Genomic DNA, 20,851 nt, shown 5'->3' on the forward strand with positions numbered 1-20,851 from the left:
AGTTTCGTCTCTTCCCTCGTCATCAGAGTGCGTATCGTCCCTATCACTGCACGGAGACAGCCCTGCTTCGTGTACATAACGACATCATGTGTGCGCTAAACAAGAAAATGGACGTTGTTCTCACCATGTTGGTTCTGTCGGCTGCGTTTGACACCATAGACCACGAAATTCTAATTAAGAGGCTTTGGTATTACAGGAACAGCCTTACGTTGGTTCCGCTCTTACCGTGAAAATCGGACACAATCTGTTACAACTGGGACTGCGTCATCTTCTAGCTCTCATGTGAAATATGGTGTTCCTCGGGGATCGGAGTTGGGACCACTTCTTTTTACGCTGTACGTAGCATCTTTAGAGGACATCGTCGATGAACACGGCCTTGAGTGCATGATGTACGCGATGATAGTCAAGTTTATGTCTTTGCAACAAACCGATATTGGTGACTTTTTTATTTTTAAAACAATCTTTGCTCTCATTTTAGTCTTGTATTTACTTTCCTTTGGTCATGTACAGCGCTAAGACGTTTGTGTAGTGCGCTTTGAAGAAGTTTTTAATAATAATAATAATAAAGTAATCATTTTTCTCAGTTAAGGCATTAGATACCATTGAGTATATTTGCTTATCAAGAAAACTGTGCAGATCGTGTTTGTTTACATTCACTACGGATGCACATTACATCTTACCAAGTTCATAACATATGGCTTCTGCATATTCATCATTCCAAGTTTTGTTTAATACTCTTCCCCATTGGTGGTTCATGTACACTTCAACTCTGCCCTCGCTCGGTGTGAAACCTCCTGCCAGGCGAAATCTTGCTGTTGAAGAAAGTGAAAACCATTGTTACAATTTGCTCCATAATGTTTCTCCACATCATTAATTTGTAATATATTTTATCAGTTTGCTGATAGTAAAATTTGTTTCATGCCTTTTTACCAAATACAAGCTATCTGTAGTTGACTTTCGATTCAAAAATACTGTGCACTGATGTGATAGTATTAGGTTGACAATGGCTGTTGAAAACACTGTATTGCAATTTTTCACAGCAGTGGTACATTATTGTGAAATTAAGGTGTTTTGTTCTGAAAAATGCAATTATACATTAGGTAACACATGCATCATTGGTCTTTGTAATATGTTACAGCCTAAATGACCAGATTTTTAAACTAATTTAATTTTTACAAAAGCATTTCTTCAATGTGTGTCACATCTACAATTTGTAGGCTACAAATCTAAAAAAAATTGTCAAGGCCGTTATTGAAGATGCCGTGGGTACGGGCAATGACACTCACATACACACGCATACTGACACATATACACCTGGATGCATTCATGGAAATGAATATGCAAACGCCCATTGCTTCTATACCCAGCAATGCTATATTCATGGCAAATACAAAGTTATACTCAACACTTAAAAGGGCTCGAAAAATATCAAACTTTTGAGAGTACTGTTTCATCACCTAATACTGGTTGTGGGATACCTCTTCAGTCACAAATAAAGTAAGTTGTTTTATTCAGATACTATTGTACTGTTTTCTGGGCTACGACTGTTGCATACTTGTAATATAAATGTTTCCAATTAGGCTAGGCAAAATATATCGTTTGTACACTTTCTAGAACAAAATTAGAGACCTTCAGTAAAGTAATTTTCAGATGCTCCAAAATGAATAAGCAAGGACATAGTGATGGAAAAGTTAAAACGAAGATCCATTAATCGCTGATTTTGAAGAAATTCAAGAGACATGAATTAAAAAGAGTTGATAGTGAAAGAGTGAAATTTCAAAAGAAAAATTCGATATGTCCAGCATGTCCGAGGTTATGTAATTAAAGCTACTAGAAATAGTTACCATTGCAACGAACTGATGCACTTCGACAATCACGACGATTTCCACTGATTGGATTAAGGGAAGGACAAAAGGCAATGCTCTTTTCATGTCCAAGGCAGTCAATATCATCCAGGAAAACGTCACCATCACAAGTCATGTGAACATCTCCAGGCATCATATATGATGCTGAAGGATATCCTGTTATGAAGATAAAATATACTAATTAATAACTGCAAAATTTTGAGTTGGCTTAAGAACCTCGTTTTACAGCATGTTATTGATTAGAAATACGTATGCGGCACATTTCTGGTAAAGATGGCAGATCTAACTGACAGATAATGTTACCTCATCATTTGTTGCGATGTTAAAGGTCAAGGTTGTATTTTTAAGCCAGGAAACGATGAGTTTTGCATTTTGAAAATAAACATTTGTGCACAAGTATTTTATTTTGTCGATGGGAGAGCCAGCTTTCTTCAGTAAATCATTGGACAGAACAGTCATGCAACAAGTCATACTCTTGAAACTGTGAATTTATCAAGCATTTGTGTTCTTGATAGTTTTTTATGTCTTTCATTTCATTGAAGCTTGAATGTGCACAGCATTTTTGTCTTCAACAGAATGACATCATATGCAAATCACACGCGGTACAAACTATGTTTGTAACTTACCCAATTCTATGCATGATACATTAGCATTGTGAATGTTCCAATTTGTAGCACACACTCTGCCGGAGATGTCATTGTACGCCATCAAAAGCCCACCCTTATTTGGTAAGTATCCACAATCAAGATGTATTTCGGGCACTAAAATTCATTTAAAAACATTTAAATTGATGATTAAGATTTTATTCAGCATGAATATACACACACAAAATGTGAAAAGAGGATTTAGTTGGGAGGAGGCAGGCCTTATGGCATCATCTCATTTGGTCTGCGACGTGTCTTTGTAATGACTTAGCTTAAGTGCAGAATACAATTAATGTTTCTAAACATATGCTTGACGTCGGGTAATATGAATTAAATTGTACTGCTACAAAAGCATTTGTCACAAACATTTATATATCTAGTTAACGTAACAATGCAAATGGTTGAAAAATGTAATTTAATAAATGAGTAACATAATGATTCTGAATACAGAATTAATGTAATTAGTCCGGGTTATTTCTCAAGAAGACAAAGTAGCGAAGAACCAATCACGTACCGTATATGTGTAATTTGGATTAAAAGTTACGTGTTTTCGCTTTGAAATGTTTCCTCATCTACGCGTATATTTTTTTGAATTTCTTCACAAATGCTGAGATCGCGATAAGACCTGACAGATACACCGATCTAGCGCTACAGTTGTAGCATACGTCTTGATAAGTAAGTCGTAGAGTTCGAAGGGGTCTTTGATGTCTATCACCACCAGGTTAAGTCCACTGAATTCCAGACTTAGATCAAATCGGAGATATGTTAATCGTTGTATTACCTTTCGTACTGCTTTGCAGAGACAAACGCAAATGCTGCCATATTGACATTGTCATTCAATAATCTTTTTGTAAGAAGTCACTGTAAATGGCATAGTCCCCGCTTGTAATTGTGATTTTGTCAGTGGAAAACTGAATTGAAGTCAATACGACCCACATGAAAAGAGAAATAAGGGCACCAGAGACCTATTTTTGACTTATGCCCATATTGGTTTGTACTGTAAACAAGATGACATAAGTCTGAATGGCATAGGGTTATGTTGTTTTACCAAGATTGGTAGATTTAGGTATGTCATTACTGGCTCTTGAAATGTCATAATTCAACTAATCTACAAGAAACTGCTCCAGGCATGTCTGAGAAATGGCTCTTTACATAAAAAATCAGAATTGTAAAGCAAACATATCCTTATGTCCATCAGAAAAGAGACTTACAATATTTATTTCATACTGCTAAATGCCTTTTTCTTTGCATGATAAAAATCTCCATCATGCGTTATCAGATATATTGCAGTCATTCTTGATATAAATTGCTAATTATAAACATTTATTCCCTGTTTAAAGGCCCAACGTAACTACAGAAAACAGTGGGGTTGGGCTATACCATGGTGGTGAAAATGTTAAGCCGATCTGAGCTGCCAACCTTATCGCAAAAGGTCATTCAATACGTCAGTTAGGAATTGATGGACAGAATGTTGCTCAATGGTTTTGTGTCCCGGTATAATACTAAGAGATAGTCATCTGTACCATATGCCATGAAATTTGATGAAGTACTTCGGGGCATTCACCCTAAAAACAAAATATCATTGAGTTTGCAAATGAACAATTTATTGAGAGATCAACACTGTACCACGTTTCATCAAATTTCATGTAGTATTTCAGATATATAACCCATAACCCTGATTATGAAAAAATCGTCAATATCCAAATCGGCAGTTATTGTCATGATATTGATAAATGTCCTTGCATACTATTAAAGCACTGTTAATTCAACATCTGTATCAAGTTTCATTAAATTTGCTGCAGTATTTCTAAAATTACCGTGGTTAAGAGAATCCACCAAAAATGGAAATAAGCAATTAATTGACATTGCACTTCTTAATACCTTTGCGAACAAATCCGGAACAGAGAGACCAAAATCTGTACTGGGTATAATGAAATTGCTACAGACTTTCAAAACATCACCTTACTTACAAAAATTCATCAAATATGCAAACAATTAATTGACACGATACTGCAAAAAGTCTTTGCATACTTTTAAAGCTCTTGTATATCAACATCTGTACCATATTAATAAAATTTTAGTCACTATTGCTTGAAAAATCACTAGCATTATGAAAAGTCATTAAACATGCAAATGAGCAATTGACAAAATACTGAGTCTATATTATGTCTTTATTCACTATTACATCTCTTTGTGACCAACATCTGTACTAAATTTGGTCAAGCTGTCTAGAAACAGAGCTCTGTTTCAACAAATATGAATACCAGACATCAGGGTAATTTTGGATTCGGATCGAGGGGACGTAGCTCCGAACTTCTAAAACAAGTAAATCCTTGGTGGCCAAATAGAATAGTTTTGTGAAATCAAGTGGCGTGCATTAAGAGGCCATAGGTTACTATCCTTTGCCAAAGTTGTTCAAAAATTGCTTCACAAATTCCCTAGAAATCGCTGGGGACGGATGCACGAATGGACGGATGGACGGACACGACCTAATCTATACGTTTTCCGCTGCGCGGCACTAAAAAGCAAATATTTTTTGTCTCCTATTTTCATAGTGTGCATCTAGATATGCCCACGTTATGTAACCAATGTGCTCGCTAGTATAAATCTTGTAAGATTGGTTTTGTTTACGTTTGTCAAAATGTGTTCCTTACTGTATTGAAGCAGTTACATCGACATAAATTTAGTCAGATTATTACTTTTACATGCAACCAGCATTTTGAACCACATACATGTACGTACTTTAACGAAACCTTGCTTACCGGAACAAACCGCATATGCTGGCTTGGAAATAGAGTTGATGCGTTCATATGTACACGCCCTGACACTATGTTCTATACCAGTACATTGCAGATCACTGATTTGGGTGTCAGAGGGTTGAATCGGACAACTGGTACAATTTTCACGTATTGCACCATAGACGTAGCCTGCAATCATAAAAGTGTTGAAATCTCTACAATTAAAAAATAACGAGTTTTCAATTTTCCAAATCCTTCAGCAAGAAACTCCTTCTCATCGGGACCCAAACATGTTCTGTTACTTCTCGCATAACCTTGCTATTTGTCAAACAAATCAGTCTTCGGGACAGTATGTGAATTCTTTAAATCTTACAGTTAAGTGCTTCTTTACTCTTGTAAAAAATTACTCGAAAAGAGGTAATAAAGATTTCTGTATTACTGAACTTGATTTCGTAACCACATATTTTCAAAAATGGCCTCATTCATGTTATTCTCGTTTATGGAAGTGAACAACAAAGTGTTCTCAGCAAAGTATTACAAAAGTTTTAAAATTCATAAAAGAAGTGCTTATGTACATCTGCAAATATTTCATCTCTGACAAATATGGTGCAGTTGCGAGATAAAATAATACAGCACACGTGTGCAAGTGTTCATGTACCAAGGCAGTGACTTGATTAAATTTTATCTATCTATCTATCTATCTATCTATCTATCTATCTATCTATCTATCTATCAAAACACCATCAGAAGTGCTAAAAGGTGGACAATCACTTGTACAGAACAAAATTGAACACAACACAATAAATACCAGCCGACAATAGCTTGGAAAGTTAGGGAGTCACCATAGAGCGCAGAAGATGCTTTCAGGAACAGTGCTAAACGTAAATGTATTAAAGTTCATAGTACTGACAATTAATAGTATTTCCAAAGCTTCACAGACATTTTCTTTGTGATTATTCGCGTATTGTGAACACACTGCAGTATTAAATATCAATTTTTATCACTGAAGTCATTTGCTGTACATAAACTACTCATATTCACATGCATTAAATGAAGCTGAATCAGTGGAATAACATACCGAGCTCCTTGCAAAGAACGTCTGCATTGGTGTTGCTCCAATGAGTGTTTGAGACATTCTTCCATACTCCTTCGTCATAAACTTGAACAAGACCTTCGCGTTTGGAATTTGCCGATTGCACTGTTTGCAATCTTGTCATGGCTAACATTACAATAAAATACAAGAAATTGAAGCATAAAAATTGTTCACGTGTTATTGGTATTTTTGCACATTTGAAAAATAATAGTGATTACACAACAGCACCTTCATCATATTGTTATTCTTTTGGCAAAAAGTAGCTGTAACATTAAAAAAAAGTAGTCCCATCTAGGGATATTATAATATGTGTGTATATATATCCCAAAAGTTTATCTAAAGATGAATCATTTGGGCTAAATGATGTGAATTTTAAAGCAAGAGCAATTACTTGACAATATTTTTAGTTTGTTATAAAGTATGCTTACTTTGGCAGATGATACCAACATCAAATTTACGATCGCAAAATTTTCCACGGTCAGTCTTGTAACTGCATTCAAATAAACTTGTTTCACTTCCCTTACAATGCACGCCTGACATGCTGATTGGTCCTGACCCATCTCCAAAGTAGGAAGCAGGCACTGCTTTTGCATCTTCGTTGCCAAACATTCCTTTAATCAGCGAAAGAGAGCATACAGACAATAATGTCATTGTCGGACTTAGAAAGAACATCAAACCACTCAATCAGTCATAGAGTTCAAACATGTTTCTTGTTGGCTTAAAATCTTCATTAACTAAGTTTAATCACAAAAACGTTGCTTACACAATACAAGGGACGATTGTGGTACTATTATCAGAACAAACTGTAAGTGGCGAGATAATCAAGAATCCAAGGCTTTGCATTAAGGCTGCATTATCAGCACAAGTGGTGCGTTTGGTAGGTGCTACATTTGAAACACTAATATTCTGTAGGGAAATACGACATGTTGCTTGTTTCTATAGAGATATTAGGCAGTTGCCTTTGGCACAGATTAAACCAGAAAATATAATCACATAGAAAACTGAAAAACGTAGCAAACCACAATCCACGACTGCAAGATACCTCTGTTGGGGAGGTGTGTGTACACCTTTCAGTTATCTAGCTTTCCCTGGGAAGAAGGTTCACAAGGAAACTAAGACACGCAGAGACACACCTTTCATACACTCAGAGTCATGTGCTTTATTCGTATAACTAACTTTCATGCGGTGTCTAATCATGTGACCACAAATTGATGGGAACGATAAACTAAGTTACAATAGAAACATCGCACCAATTAGTTACATTGTTTGAATTTTTCAACAAGTTGGTTTGCTTTCTGACATCCTCCAGGGACGCCAAATAAACAGTATGAAGGTTCAATTGTGAAAACATCGAAGTCAGATAACTTGTATTCAACTCAATGAAATAATGAACACACATCAATCAGGTGTCATTTGTGAACAAATATGCTTTGTAACGCTTTGGAAGTATTAGATTTTGAAAGTCTATGATTTGAAAGTCTCTAGTCTGAACACTAAATCTAACAATAAAAGTCAAACTTCAAACTTTGTAACTTACTCCAATAATACTATATTTACACAACAGTAACGCTTTCACTTTGTGTCTTTACTCATTAATCAGACAGATTCTCCGTCAATGGTTTGATGTTTTTACGAGCCGTAACTGAAGACTTCAGCATTGAGTGTCCTTTCACATTCGTTACATCAGTTTCCTTTGAGTCCGTTCTGGTATTGTACTCCAAGGCATCGGATGATTTCCGATCTGATGATTAGCTTAACTCCAGTTGGTAAAGCTTAGATATAGGGCGTGTTGTGTCAACCTGTTTCACTCTGATTGTTGCAGAACGTACGAGTCCATCTTGTCCGTATTCAGCTCTTCCACCACAGTAAGGTTTCAATTCAGTTTGTGTTTATCATCGCCATGTACAATCACCACGTCGCCGGTCTTCATTGCGTTTCTGGCTTTCCCGTTCACATAGTGACGTTTATGGCGAGTACATATTAGTACTCCGTATACCATTTGCACCAAAAATTGTTTCTTGAGTTTTACAAGATGTCTTGCGCGGTTTCCCAGATTGTTTTGATACTCAGTCGTTCTAACTGTAAATGTAGGGCCAGTGATTTCACTGTCACTGGTCAGCTCATACAAAAGTGTGTTTATAGTACGACCATAGCGTAACAGTAATGGAGTCAGTGGCTGTTCATCTCCTACGTAAGTTAGTGGGCGGCTGTTTTGCGTGGTTTCCACTTCAGCAACAACGCTCACAGTAATAAGTTCATCTAGGCTTTTCCGTGCATGTCCCAGAAATTTCTTTGTTGCCGTTATGGTAAGTCCGATTAACCTCTCCCAGAACCCACCAAACCGTGGGCTCTCCTTGGAATTAACAGTCATTCTACTCGATTGTCAATAATGTGACATTGCACCTGTCTTGACTCTACTGTCTTTTGTATTTCATCAGCCTTTGACATACACGTGGATGCATTGCCAGAAACAATCTTGCCCCGTAACAAATGCCGGGCTGAGAAGCGTCTGAGCACATTCAGAAATGTCTTAGTAGACAGATCAGTCACGACTTCTAAATGTACAGCACGTGTTGAGGCTCATGTGAATAGGCAGTTGTAACTTATCTTCAGAATTTTTCTTCACAATTTTTGCAGGAGAAATGATATGTAGAGCTTCGATGAAAGCTATGCCACTCACTGTGAAGGGTGGAGAGTCAATAACTCTGTATGCCTGTAGAGGTGGCGTTATCGGCATTCTGCATGCCTTTCCTGTGATTTTATGGCACTCTACGCATTTCTTAGGTACAACCTTCAGACTTTCGCACATACGAAGAATCCAGTATGGTTGTCGAATATTTGTCACAGTTGTCTATATCCCTTATAGTCCGGGATCACTTGTCGTGATTTTGGCTTCCTTGTGCATTTTGTGAAGGATTTTGTCAACACATATCATTTTGTTCCTTAATACCTGAAGACTCCAAAAACCATTGTTGGCATTTTTTCTTTCCACTTTGTCAAGGTCGAATTCAAGGTCATTCGTTACTCGGCAAATTTCATTGATTAAGCATTGCAGTGCATACAAATTGGCTATAATCATTGACCAAACTACTTTATAATACCTTCAGTGGTGTAAGGGAACTTCACAGATCATAAAAGATTTAAAAACTTCTTTTGGGGATTATTGTTTTTGTTTTTTACCATTTTATATGGATTTATATGCAATTACAAGGATTTGCTTGTGTTGCAATTGTACATCGTTTCCAATGCACTGTGTTAAATAATGAAACGGATCGGTTTCTGACATGCATTGCGCTTGACAACTACATGGTAGACTTTATTTTATCAATTTCCGTGCATTTCAGCATAAGCCATTTGCAGTATTACCAGCTCTGGAAGGTTGTAAAATCCAGACCTCTTCACAGAATTTCACTTTTGTTGAGACTTGGTGCTAAACAAAGGCTACATTAGAAGCCAATTATCAAAACTTATTAAGCCTCTGTGCTGATATATGTAGGCTATTCCCTGTGCCTTTTGAAAATCAACTCCGGTACACACAATGTTGTACTAACCAAGACACCCATTGTTAAAACATTGATGGAGAGTACAAAAAATGATACATTAACTATAGGTTGATCTTTCATTGAGACACAGGTTTAGTTCATAGGCTATTTACGGTTAAAGGCGCCCTTCTCAATCCCAGGTTCTCGCATTAGCAAATGTGTCAACAGCCCATTAACAGTTTGTCATTCTTTTTTTCCATTTAATATTTCATCAAGTAAATAATATTTATATTAGATAATATTATTATAATATTATTATAATAAGATAATATTATAATAATAATAATAATAATAATAATAATAATAATAATATTAGATAAATCTGATAATTAAGTGAGGGCTTTAAAGATGACAAGAAAAGTCAGAGATGGTGTTTGTAGTTTCTTAGAAACCGTTATCCAAAGGCTATTTACTCGATATTTTAATGTCACGGAATAGTCGATATTCAGTGGTTGCGTTTCACATATAAATATTTCACGTAACTGACATTGCATGCAAATAACTTATTCAAAACTTTCAGTATGAAAAAGCATATCATTCCTCCGAAAAAAGGACGTTCTTAAACAGACTTTAAAGGGTAGTGGTCGTCGGAACTGCGCATGTGCAGCTTTCTTGTGTACAAACATTGTATTTCATGCACTATATATAGATGTATCATGTCAAAATAGCTGCAACATTTAAATTTTACAATGTACATTACGACAAACATGTTTTAACTTTCAACGTAGCTTGAATACAGTGTTTATATCGGTCGTAGGGGTCCCTAGTAACCTTTGAGTGCCGTTCCGACGACCACCGTCCTTTAACTTATGCCTGATATGTCAGGAAGCAAGAGGTGAGCTTGTGTCAAATCCCACTGTATATGACACAGTGCTGGAGTTTGTTCACCAGAGAGGTGAATTTGGTGATGGTGTCTTTCCAATAATAAGTTCAAGACTCAGGGATGATGATTCCTCTTCCCTTCGAGATTGTGGTGCTAGCTTATAGGGAATGCTATGCAAATACTTGCCACAAAGGTCTACTCCAGCTACCGAAATTGCGCTAGGAAAAAGCATTAGAGCACGATGATAGCTCTGTATTATTAGGTAATGTTCGTGGATAACCCTCTACACCAACTTCACCCTTATCTACCATGGAAATTGCTGGTTCATCTGAAATTAAAGCTGCTTTCACTAGATCATCAGCTGGTACATACGACAAAAGCATGTTTTTTTTTCTGTCAACACTATAGTTTTTCTTGGGTCCTCTCCATGAGGTTTCTTCATTCAATGCCGGGGAAAAACCACAAAGAACAGTAAACCAAGGAAAATCAGACTTGTTAAAAGTCAGACTCAATGGTACAATAGATCCAAAGGATGCTAGAGCCATTGACATTAAATATCACAAAAGATGATGGACCAAACACGTTGAAAACGTCTTGCGAAATTTAAACACAAATGCAGACTTACACCCATTGTGTGAGACTGGATCTGCAAATGTCGGTAATGACAATACCAGCATGCTTGCTGCAGATATCATTTTTTTTCCTTGTTGGAAAATTCTTTAGCTGAAGGTTCATGACTTAAACCTGGATGAAGTACATGACTCATATTTGGCAATACGTAAGAACATTGAATTGTTAATTGGAAATAAGAAATTAAAGAAAATTATTACTGATCACATAAAAATGTGGAATTTGTAAAATCTGCACGACGCAATGAACCAGAATTTGTTTTGCTAAATGCTACTAAATATGCAGCAATACAGGGAGTTGCTGAGGAAATTACAGAGGAAAATGTAAGAGTACTGTTCAAATAAGCACACCTTGGCAGTTCAAAGGTTCTTTACAGACTCAAGCTACAGATGGTCATGTACCTACAACTCTCATAATTTCCTTCGGTGGGTTTTAGTTGGCCCATCAATTGCAACTTCAACAAATGATGATTATCGTGATGCATCAGTACAGAAGTGTATTGTTATGTTTCTGACGTCATTGTGCTGTCTTTCAAATCCTAGCGACAGGTATCTTACAAATCAAGGGCCAGTAAGGCTGTTTTTAGACAAAGAGTTAGTGATTTGCCATTGCAGTTGGCGGTTGGTCTTTATATCCACCAGACTACACGAAACAGGAGTCTGGTTGAAGTCATGCATGGTTTGTATTTATCTGTTGATTACAACCGCATTTTACGTCTAGAGACTCAACTAGCGGAATCTGTTCAAGCAAGTACACTAAATGGAACATATATTCTAACAGGTTTACAAAAGGGAAAGTTTCTCTTTTTTGCAATTGATAACATTGACTTTAATGAGGATACTCCGGATGGCAAAAGAACTACCCATTCAACAGCCACAGTTGTGTTTCAACAGAATAAAGGGAAGAGAAACAACAATCTTTCACTTTCAACAAAAGCTACGAGCAAGTCACTGAAATGCGTACTTGAACCAAGCCTCATCCCTTGTCAGAAAAGAAAACCAATCAGTCGAACGTTCAGAAAATGTTTGCTCTAATGAAAATAAATTCATGCTAACTGATGCTAGATCTTCTATTCTACAATGACTTGTTTCAGGGTCCATAAACGTATCTGATGATAATATTAGCAGAATAAGAAATGTTGTTGTTGATGATGATGATGATGATGATGATGATGATGATGATGATGATGATGATGATGATAGTGGTGGTGGTGTTGTTGTTGTTGGTGGTGGTGGTGGTACTTAAGGAAATGGTGATGATAATGACAATGGCACATGGGGGCAGTATATTCCTACATGGGCAGCATACAATTAGTTTGTGATACTCTGCCAACTACAAATGTCTTTGCCCTCCCATTGCTATCTGCATCACCTACGAATAGGTCATGTCTGCTAACCGCATTTAAACAAGCTGAAAATATAAACACATTCATCCTTGGACCGAATCTGAAATCAATAATAACACTTGACATGCAATTGTATATAGAAGGTAAAAAGCTTGAAATGACACGAGATGTCTGCAAAGATAAGTGGATTCTTCGCATAGGAGAACTGCACACTGTAATGACAGCTCTTAGGACAGCAGGAGAAATGATTGAGGGAAGTGGCATTGATGAGGCATGGATAGAAGCAGGCTTGTTTGGTCCTACTTCAGTTAGACAAATCCTGCAGTGTAAGCGTATGAAAAGAAGGATACAATGACATGTACAGAAATGTGTCACTTTGAGGCTGGTGAAAATTATTGTCAGAACTGTTCACCTCCTACAAGTGACACTTTTGTAGATGATTTTGATAATGATTAACAACTTAAGCATGACAATCTTCCGTTTTTTAAAAGTCACTCGTGCAGAGTTATGAACATGAGTTTTAAAGTTGCTGTGTGATCGTATTACTTTTATAACTAAACTTCCTTCAGATTAGAGATGATGGCATTAAAAGTCATTGACCTTTAACAGGAAATGTTAGACATCTGACTTCCTGAGACTGTTGTATAAGATTTATGAATCTGAAATTGTATATGAGATAATCATTATGATGTTTTAAGATATGGAAGGGATTTCTACAAAATTTAGAACGAAATTAATACTCAGAATACTGACCTCCAATTGACCTTTGGTAAAGTAGTTCTATATATTTTTAATGCAATAAGCGTTTTTCAACAATCCTCAACGTTAATGATTGTAAGGAATAATCCATATCAAAATGCATGTTTCTACAAGTAATGTTGTTACAAACTGGGCATAAAAGATCTTTTCATGGCTAAGAATAACCGATTTTTGTTGATTTTGAGGAAATGATCTTGAAATGACCTTCACAGTTGTCAGAAAAAATGACAACAATATTTTTTTTTAAACTTGGCAAATCGATGAGCTGGGTTGCCAAATTACCCTGACGTGTGCCTGTTGTATGACATGTTTCGTAAATGCATGGTTTCTAGCAGTAGTACGGGAAATTTCGTCTCCTCGTGGATAGGTGCGTTGTGAAGCCTCCCGACCAGACGAAGTATGCCATCTCTGTCTATGAACGACCGTATCTGTCTCACCAGGGGTTTTCTCATGATACTGGTTTTCTTGAAGGTGGCGATTTTGTTGACGCACATTTCAGTTTGAGTTCCAGTGATCCATAGAGCTTCTGTGTCTCTGATATCTTGCACCATTACGGGCCAAGTTGATTTTCTCAGTCTCTTGTGTTTGCAGTTTTGGAGTAGATTAGCTCAGTCATCAGTAATGAACGATCGCTGTGAACCCTTGTCAAGTAAGACATTGACCTTGATGCGATTTTTTCCATTCACAGCAATAGTAACAGCCAGATATTAGTCCCCAGGGATGTTTATTGTGTCAAAGTGCAAGTTTACTGTATACAGTTACAGTTTCACTTTCTTGTTTCTTTGTAAAGTAAGCTTAATCTGTGCCGTTACAAATGGCAGTACGTCTTTGGTTAAACTTCTTATACCTGAATTTGGATTAACATGCTCAAGCCTTGTGTGTTCCAAAATATTGAAACATGACATATCTCTCTTGACAATTTCCATTTTGTTTGACGGGGTCAGTCACAACCGCCCACACTGTAGGTGAGTGTGATGCCTTGAAGAATACACAAGAGTGACTCTTTATGGCTTTTTGATGAAAAGTCGGCCGTTGATTGTTTTTTAAGAGAAAGGCAGCCGTTGGTTGAGGATCTGTGACAGCAGTAGTTTGTCCCGATAACGTGCTAGCTGAATTTCCTTCAAAATTGCAGTACGTAGATCGCGAAGCCGCATTCTTTATTACCATGTTCCCGCGTAATCAGTGTTCGAACTCCCCGGAGTTTTGTCGATAGTTACAGACACAAGCAAATCTCCGTATAAGTCCTGCACTTTGCTGAGTGACTCGTACGTAGCTTTCTAAAGTGTCATAAAACTGCCTAAAATCTTCAACTTTATCTTTTGGTTGTTGAATTTTCCAGAGGGTACGCATATGTGCACTGACCAACTTGTGTGTTTGACCGAAAGGTGCACAGAGTAAGCCCATTACCCTCTCATAATTGTCATTGGTCAAAGCTAAACCCTCAATCACACGACTCGATGATTCGTCCTCAAGTTGTCCCATCAAGAAATTTCTGTACCTTTGTGAGAGCCGAGTCTTGATTGACAGCAGAATCAAATGAATCGTGGCAAGTCTTCCATTGTAATTAATCGCCAGCAAATCGGGGTAGGGAAAGTTTGGGCAAGTGAACAGTTCTTTTACTCATGTTGTCGGTCTGAGGCGTACTGGTGTTTGCCTGAGTAGGCATGATGTTAACTTCATATTCTTGACGAATAAAAATTCGCCGTACCTTTTCGATGCGTAGAATGAAGCCAGTGGTTACCTTATCCTGTTCGATGAATTCACCATTCTATGCGTGGTTGTTTGTATCCTGTAATATGATCTTGTCTAGCTACCTTATAGTCTTTTTCTCTTCCATGGTTTTGATAAGCTCATTCTGTGTAGCGAGGCATTTTGTGTTCACCGGTTGCTCCATAAGCTTGTCGGCTTGTCAAAGGGGTCGTTCCATCCTTTTCGGGTGTCCCGCTCTTAACCGTTTCCATCAGGGTAGTTTGGCGACATTGTTTGGGCCACTTGCTCCGGCATGCTGAGTTTTCTGTGATGGTCTCGGTTTCCTGATGGATCCTGGTCTCAGCACCAATGTCGGGAAGTTGTGTTTACACCTTACAGCTCGCCCGCTTTCCGCAAGAAGCAGGTTCAAAGGAAACTCAGATGCTAAGAGAGACACTTTTCATACACTCAAAGTCGTGTGCTTTATTCGTATAAATAACTTTCATGCGGTGTCTAATTATGTGACCACAATCTGGCAGGAACGATAAACTCAGTTACTATGGAAACATCATACTTATTGTATATTTTCACCAGCTGGGATATATGGTTACCTAAAGTAATATATTGGAACCAGGTTTCAAAAAACAATTTTGAATGACAATGCTAATAAAGTGAAGCAGACATAGATTTTGTAAAAGAAAATTTTTAAGCCCTTCCTTGCCAAAGAACTAAAATGTGATTGGGGGTGGGGGGTCCGTCGAGAAGCCATACATTTGTTTGATAACTTTGGCGATCAATCACATTAACTCTCACAAAGTCATAATAACGCACATTATATAACATCTGATTCATAAAGCACATTAAATTCAGTAAATTCTCGACGGGATTCGAACTCACAATGCACAGCACACACTCACGTAGCAAATACATCACAGTTAAAACTGCTTGGCTAGGTCCCAGCAATAAAAAGAACGGTTCTCTCCAAGTTGCCAAGTAATCCACAATGAACAAATGGATCATACGAGCCGGATGGAATTCAGAAACACAAATCTAAGTCATAACGGGAACGCCTTCATTGGACGAACTTGTAATTGATCAAGCAAAGTTACCTAAAGAAATAATACACTGCCCAAACGCACTTCATGCTGAGAGTTTAATGGTGACTTAGGTAACACCATACTGTTTAAGGTTAAAAACAGTGCATACATGATGATCTGACAGTTCATCCTAGACAGACGAGTGTCTTGTGGCGGAAAGGGATGTATTCATCAACAATATCTAAAATGTTTAAATACCCAATTCTTTGCACACAATTTTGGCATCAACGGATGTGAAACCATATCCACATACAGTTCCCCATTGTCCATCCTTAAAGACTTCTAGTCTTCCTTCATATGGAGTGTTACCACCAGACAACCGGACTGAATGAGCTGCAAGAGGTCAAAGAAAATTCTGATGACAACATGAACATGCATCTTTATCCTTAAACAGTGTGCCACGCAACTAGTTGAACCACTGTGTTAAATCTTTAATTTATCACGTAAAACAGGTAAATCACCGGATGACTGGTTGACAGCTAACGTAGTTCCTGTTCATATGAAGCCTGATAGACATCAAATTTTCAATTATTTAGCAGTATTATTATAAAGTATCTGTAGTAAGGTTTTGTAAATTGCCATATTAATATCATCTTTCCAAATATAGAGGATGACATCAATCATCGGCCATGTGGTTTTGTTAAAGGACGTTCATCTGTGACTCAAATTTAGCAAATCGTTATTTAATGCCTTGCATCTGGTTATGTGATGATGTCTGATAAAGATCGGCTTCCTTGCCTACATTTATAAGTTATCTCAAGCAAAGTCTATGGAGCAAAGAGACGATGGTTTCAAAATTTTCAACATTTGAGGCGACAAACGATTACAGAAATAGACCTTACACTTTGTATGTAACATTGAGCCCTCTAAAAATACATGAAATAAACATATAAACTACTGCTTGCAGATCAAAATTATAAACATGGCAGTTGTTCAAGTTGCCTCCGACCAATCATTTGAATTCAACATTAAAGTCAACTTTAAATTCCTCTTGGTCTGATTTCAGAATGTATTATTTAGTATTCTCACCCTTGCAGTTCACTGCTGCTACATGGCTGCAATATTCATATTCCAAAGGTTTCTTCGATTTGCAGTGAAATAAGCTGACTTCATGTCCATAACATTCTACTCCTGATAGCCAACTATTTTTCTCCTGGTGATCATATATTGAAACATTGATACGTTCTGCTCCACCAGAAAAGCCTGCAATGAATTTATTGATTATATCTTAACATCCTGTATTTTATGAACGGTTTGACGAGCTTTACTTATCGTGGAAGACAAAATTAAAATTATTATCCAAAAATCTTTTGCAGTCGATTAACAAAGACAGTATGTAATCGATAAAGATGGATTAATGAGAGTTAACAATAAAAGGATCAAAAAGGAAATGGTAAAGTACAAACAGTTGTAATTCTGAAGCTCAAACGTCGTAATCTATTGTACAGTAAAATATATTTAAATCCATTACTCTATTGTACCAATCTACTTAAATTCAAGGGGTTCTATATTAATGAAATCTATTCCCATATAAAAACGAAACATAACAATTAAATGTAACAAAGACTGACAAGTCGTTTTCCTAGCTTAAACTTAAGCAGACATAGCAAACTTACAAGCCATGTTTCTTTTGAATAAAAATTTGTGCAGTCATAAAAGAAAATAATGATTACATTAGCGTTAGGATTACATAAAGTATACTAGGTCGGAACTTTCAAGTGAAACACAAATTCTGGATGTTTAGGTTTCTCGTCTGAAGATTGCAATGGCAAGCTGAGTCACCTTAAAGGGTCATATTTGCATTATTTAGATTCTTGTAGCCCTCTTTGGCTCAGTCTTGCTCCTCTCAACTTTCGAAGACACCCTAAAAAAACCCGTCCGAAGCAAAAAATCCGAAAACCAGTAAAAGATAGTATATCAATGCAAACAAGAGACGAGTAATAAGTTACTTCTTCTTGAGAATCTTCATTGAAACATAAAAAAGCCACCCAGTATTTAAAGGTAAGGCGAGCAATATTTCACAAGAACAGCGTTTTTCAAGCTAAATTTCGCCGAACCTTACTTGCAGGTACTGAACCCTTACGCTTTATTTAAAAAAAAAACGACCTATAAGAAAACTAGACGGAGTCGTCAGCGGAGTCTTTTACAATGTCGTGAGGTCAAATGAGGCACATTTTTGTCAATGGCGTCTTGACAAATAATATTGATATTGTAGAGCTTGTGATTCCTATTCTGATTTTCAAATAAGACACTGCTTACTGGCATCAAAGCCAGTGAGACAGGGATACACGCCAAAAAGACCAGTGAGGACTTTCAAGAAGTTCTAGGGTAAATATGAAGATATTATGGCCAATAAGACACCTCGGTCAGTCAAATGATTAGCGACAGCATTCCCAACTTTGACTTATTACAGTGATTCATATACTGCATCACTTCATACAATTTAGACAATTTTGGAACCAAACCTGACAGGAGTAGCATGCCAACACGGTACGCTTACCCATTCCGGACACCTGTTACCACCACTTATTAGCAGTGGCTAAGGATGGTCCTACCTAACTTTGTAAATTACAAATGTCCCATGGACCTGGTAATGTATTCTCTTGAAAGAAAATGATTATTGGACCAGTTTTATGTTCTATTGCTATGCCTGGCATATATTCCTGTAAACACGGGGTCGTCTTTATAAACATGTTAAAAGTCAGTTCATCAACAACTTAAAAACATTCAACTCCTTTTAATGCTTTCGTCATATTCATTTCGCTGACTGTTCATGAATCCACTGATAGGTTGTTTGCACACTTTGACTTACAACTTCCATTTCATACAACAAGGTTCATATCGGGATCAATATTTGGAAAAAAACAGCATGAATGATAATTTACATAACACGATGATCAACCCTGGCAACGGTTTACTTGAAATAAAAAGTCTTTGCTCTTAACAGTATTGCATTCTGACAGGTAACCCTGCCAACATTCGAGAACTTGCCATTTATGGATGAGGATAAACTTGCTGACCGGCTGTAAGGTCTCTGTCTTTAATTTCGAGGTCAAATGAGGCACATTTTTGTCAATGGCGTCTTGACAAATAATATTGATATTGTAGAGCTTGTGATTCCTATTCGGATTTTCAAATAAGACACTGCTTACTGCCATCAAAGCGACTGAGACAGGGATACACACCAAAAAGACCAGTGAGGACTTTCAAAAGGTTCTTCGGTAAATATGAAGACATTATGACCGATAAGACACCTCGGTCAGTGAAATGATTAGCGACAGCATTCACAACTTTGACTTATTTCAGTGATTCATAGCCCGTATCACTTCATACAATTTAGACAATTTTGGAACCAATCTTTACAGGTGTAGAATGCCAACAGGGTACGCTTACCCATTCCGGACACCTGGTACCACCACTTACTATTAGTGGCTAAGGATGGTCCTACTTAAATTTGTAAATTACAAGTGTCCCATGGACCTGGTAATGTATTACCTTGAATGAAAATGATTATTGGACCAGTTTCATGTTCTATCGCTATGTTTGGCATATATTCATGTAAACGCAGGGTCGTCTTTATAAACATGTGAAAAGTCACTTCATCAAAAAATTAAAAACATTCAACTTCTTTTATTGCTTTCGTCGTATTCATTTCGCTGACTGTTCATGAATCCAATGATGGGTTGTTTGCACATTTTGACTTACAACTTCCATTTCATTAAACAAGGTTCATATCGGGATCAATATTTGGAAAAAATCAGCATGAATGGTAATTTACATAACAAGATGATCAACCCTGGCAACGGTTTACTTGAAATAAAAAGTCTTTGCTCTTAACAGTATTGCATTCTGACAGGTAACCCTGCCAACATTCGAGAACTTGCCATTTATGGATGAGGATAAACTTGCTGACCGGCTGTAAGGTCTCTGTCTTTAATTTCGAAGAACGCATCAATGGCATTGATGTTTTTGTTTTAACCACCAAAATACTACAGAAAAGGGCGGGTTGCTACAATTTCATTACTTTAAGAAGGCGATGCACATAACAACAGATTTTTAAGCGATTTTTCATATCAAAGATTACATAAAAAACTGCCTTACACCATATTGCAGAGAATGTAGTATTTAGCAAGATAGCAATAGTTTACTCGAAGGGATGAAAGGGTCAATACTTTTGGAAGAAAACTTCAATCATTATATTAATAATAAAAAAATTGTGCAAGTGAAAAAACTTTATATTAATTTATGACATTTAATATCTCATTTGGAACTAAAACAGGTGTAGAAAAAAGACAATTTTGATTTGCAGTATCTGTTCTACATCGTAAATAGCAGGACTAGAAAGACTGACATTCAATACAAGTGATTAAAATCAAAGAAAAGTTGAAATGACTCGTACTCAAAATGCAAGACCATAATTGCTAAAGAAAGTCATCGTTTTGTTATCTTAAAAATATAATGTTACAATTTCACAAAATTTGATAAAGTCAGATTGGAGTTAAATATTCCTGAAATGTTGAAAACAGGAGAAAGTAGAAGCCAGGAAATTTGTATAATTTTGCATAAATTTACACTTCTTTCTAGCTCAGCTTACGACTGCTTGCCATGTTAAATGTACACCAACCA

General features: G+C 36.9%; 1 protein-coding gene across 1 annotated transcript in view; it reads right to left on the minus strand.

Moving 5' to 3' along the window:
• Positions 1-669: 669 nt before the first annotated feature.
• Positions 670-20,851, minus strand: part of LOC139117908 (scavenger receptor cysteine-rich domain superfamily protein-like) — a 39,094-nt gene continuing 18,912 nt past the window's right edge. The window contains exons 10-17 of the mRNA XM_070681144.1: positions 17,255-17,428; positions 16,424-16,558; positions 6,769-6,951; positions 6,326-6,466; positions 5,272-5,436; positions 2,492-2,626; positions 1,845-2,021; positions 670-812 (exon numbers count right to left, since the gene is read on the minus strand). Of these exons, the coding sequence (XP_070537245.1) occupies positions 670-812; positions 1,845-2,021; positions 2,492-2,626; positions 5,272-5,436; positions 6,326-6,466; positions 6,769-6,951; positions 16,424-16,558; positions 17,255-17,428 (1,253 nt within the window). The remainder of the gene's footprint in view (positions 813-1,844; positions 2,022-2,491; positions 2,627-5,271; positions 5,437-6,325; positions 6,467-6,768; positions 6,952-16,423; positions 16,559-17,254; positions 17,429-20,851) is intronic.

Source organism: Ptychodera flava, chromosome 18 (genome assembly GCF_041260155.1).
Source record: "Ptychodera flava strain L36383 chromosome 18, AS_Pfla_20210202, whole genome shotgun sequence".
Lineage (NCBI taxonomy): Eukaryota > Metazoa > Hemichordata > Enteropneusta > Ptychoderidae > Ptychodera > Ptychodera flava.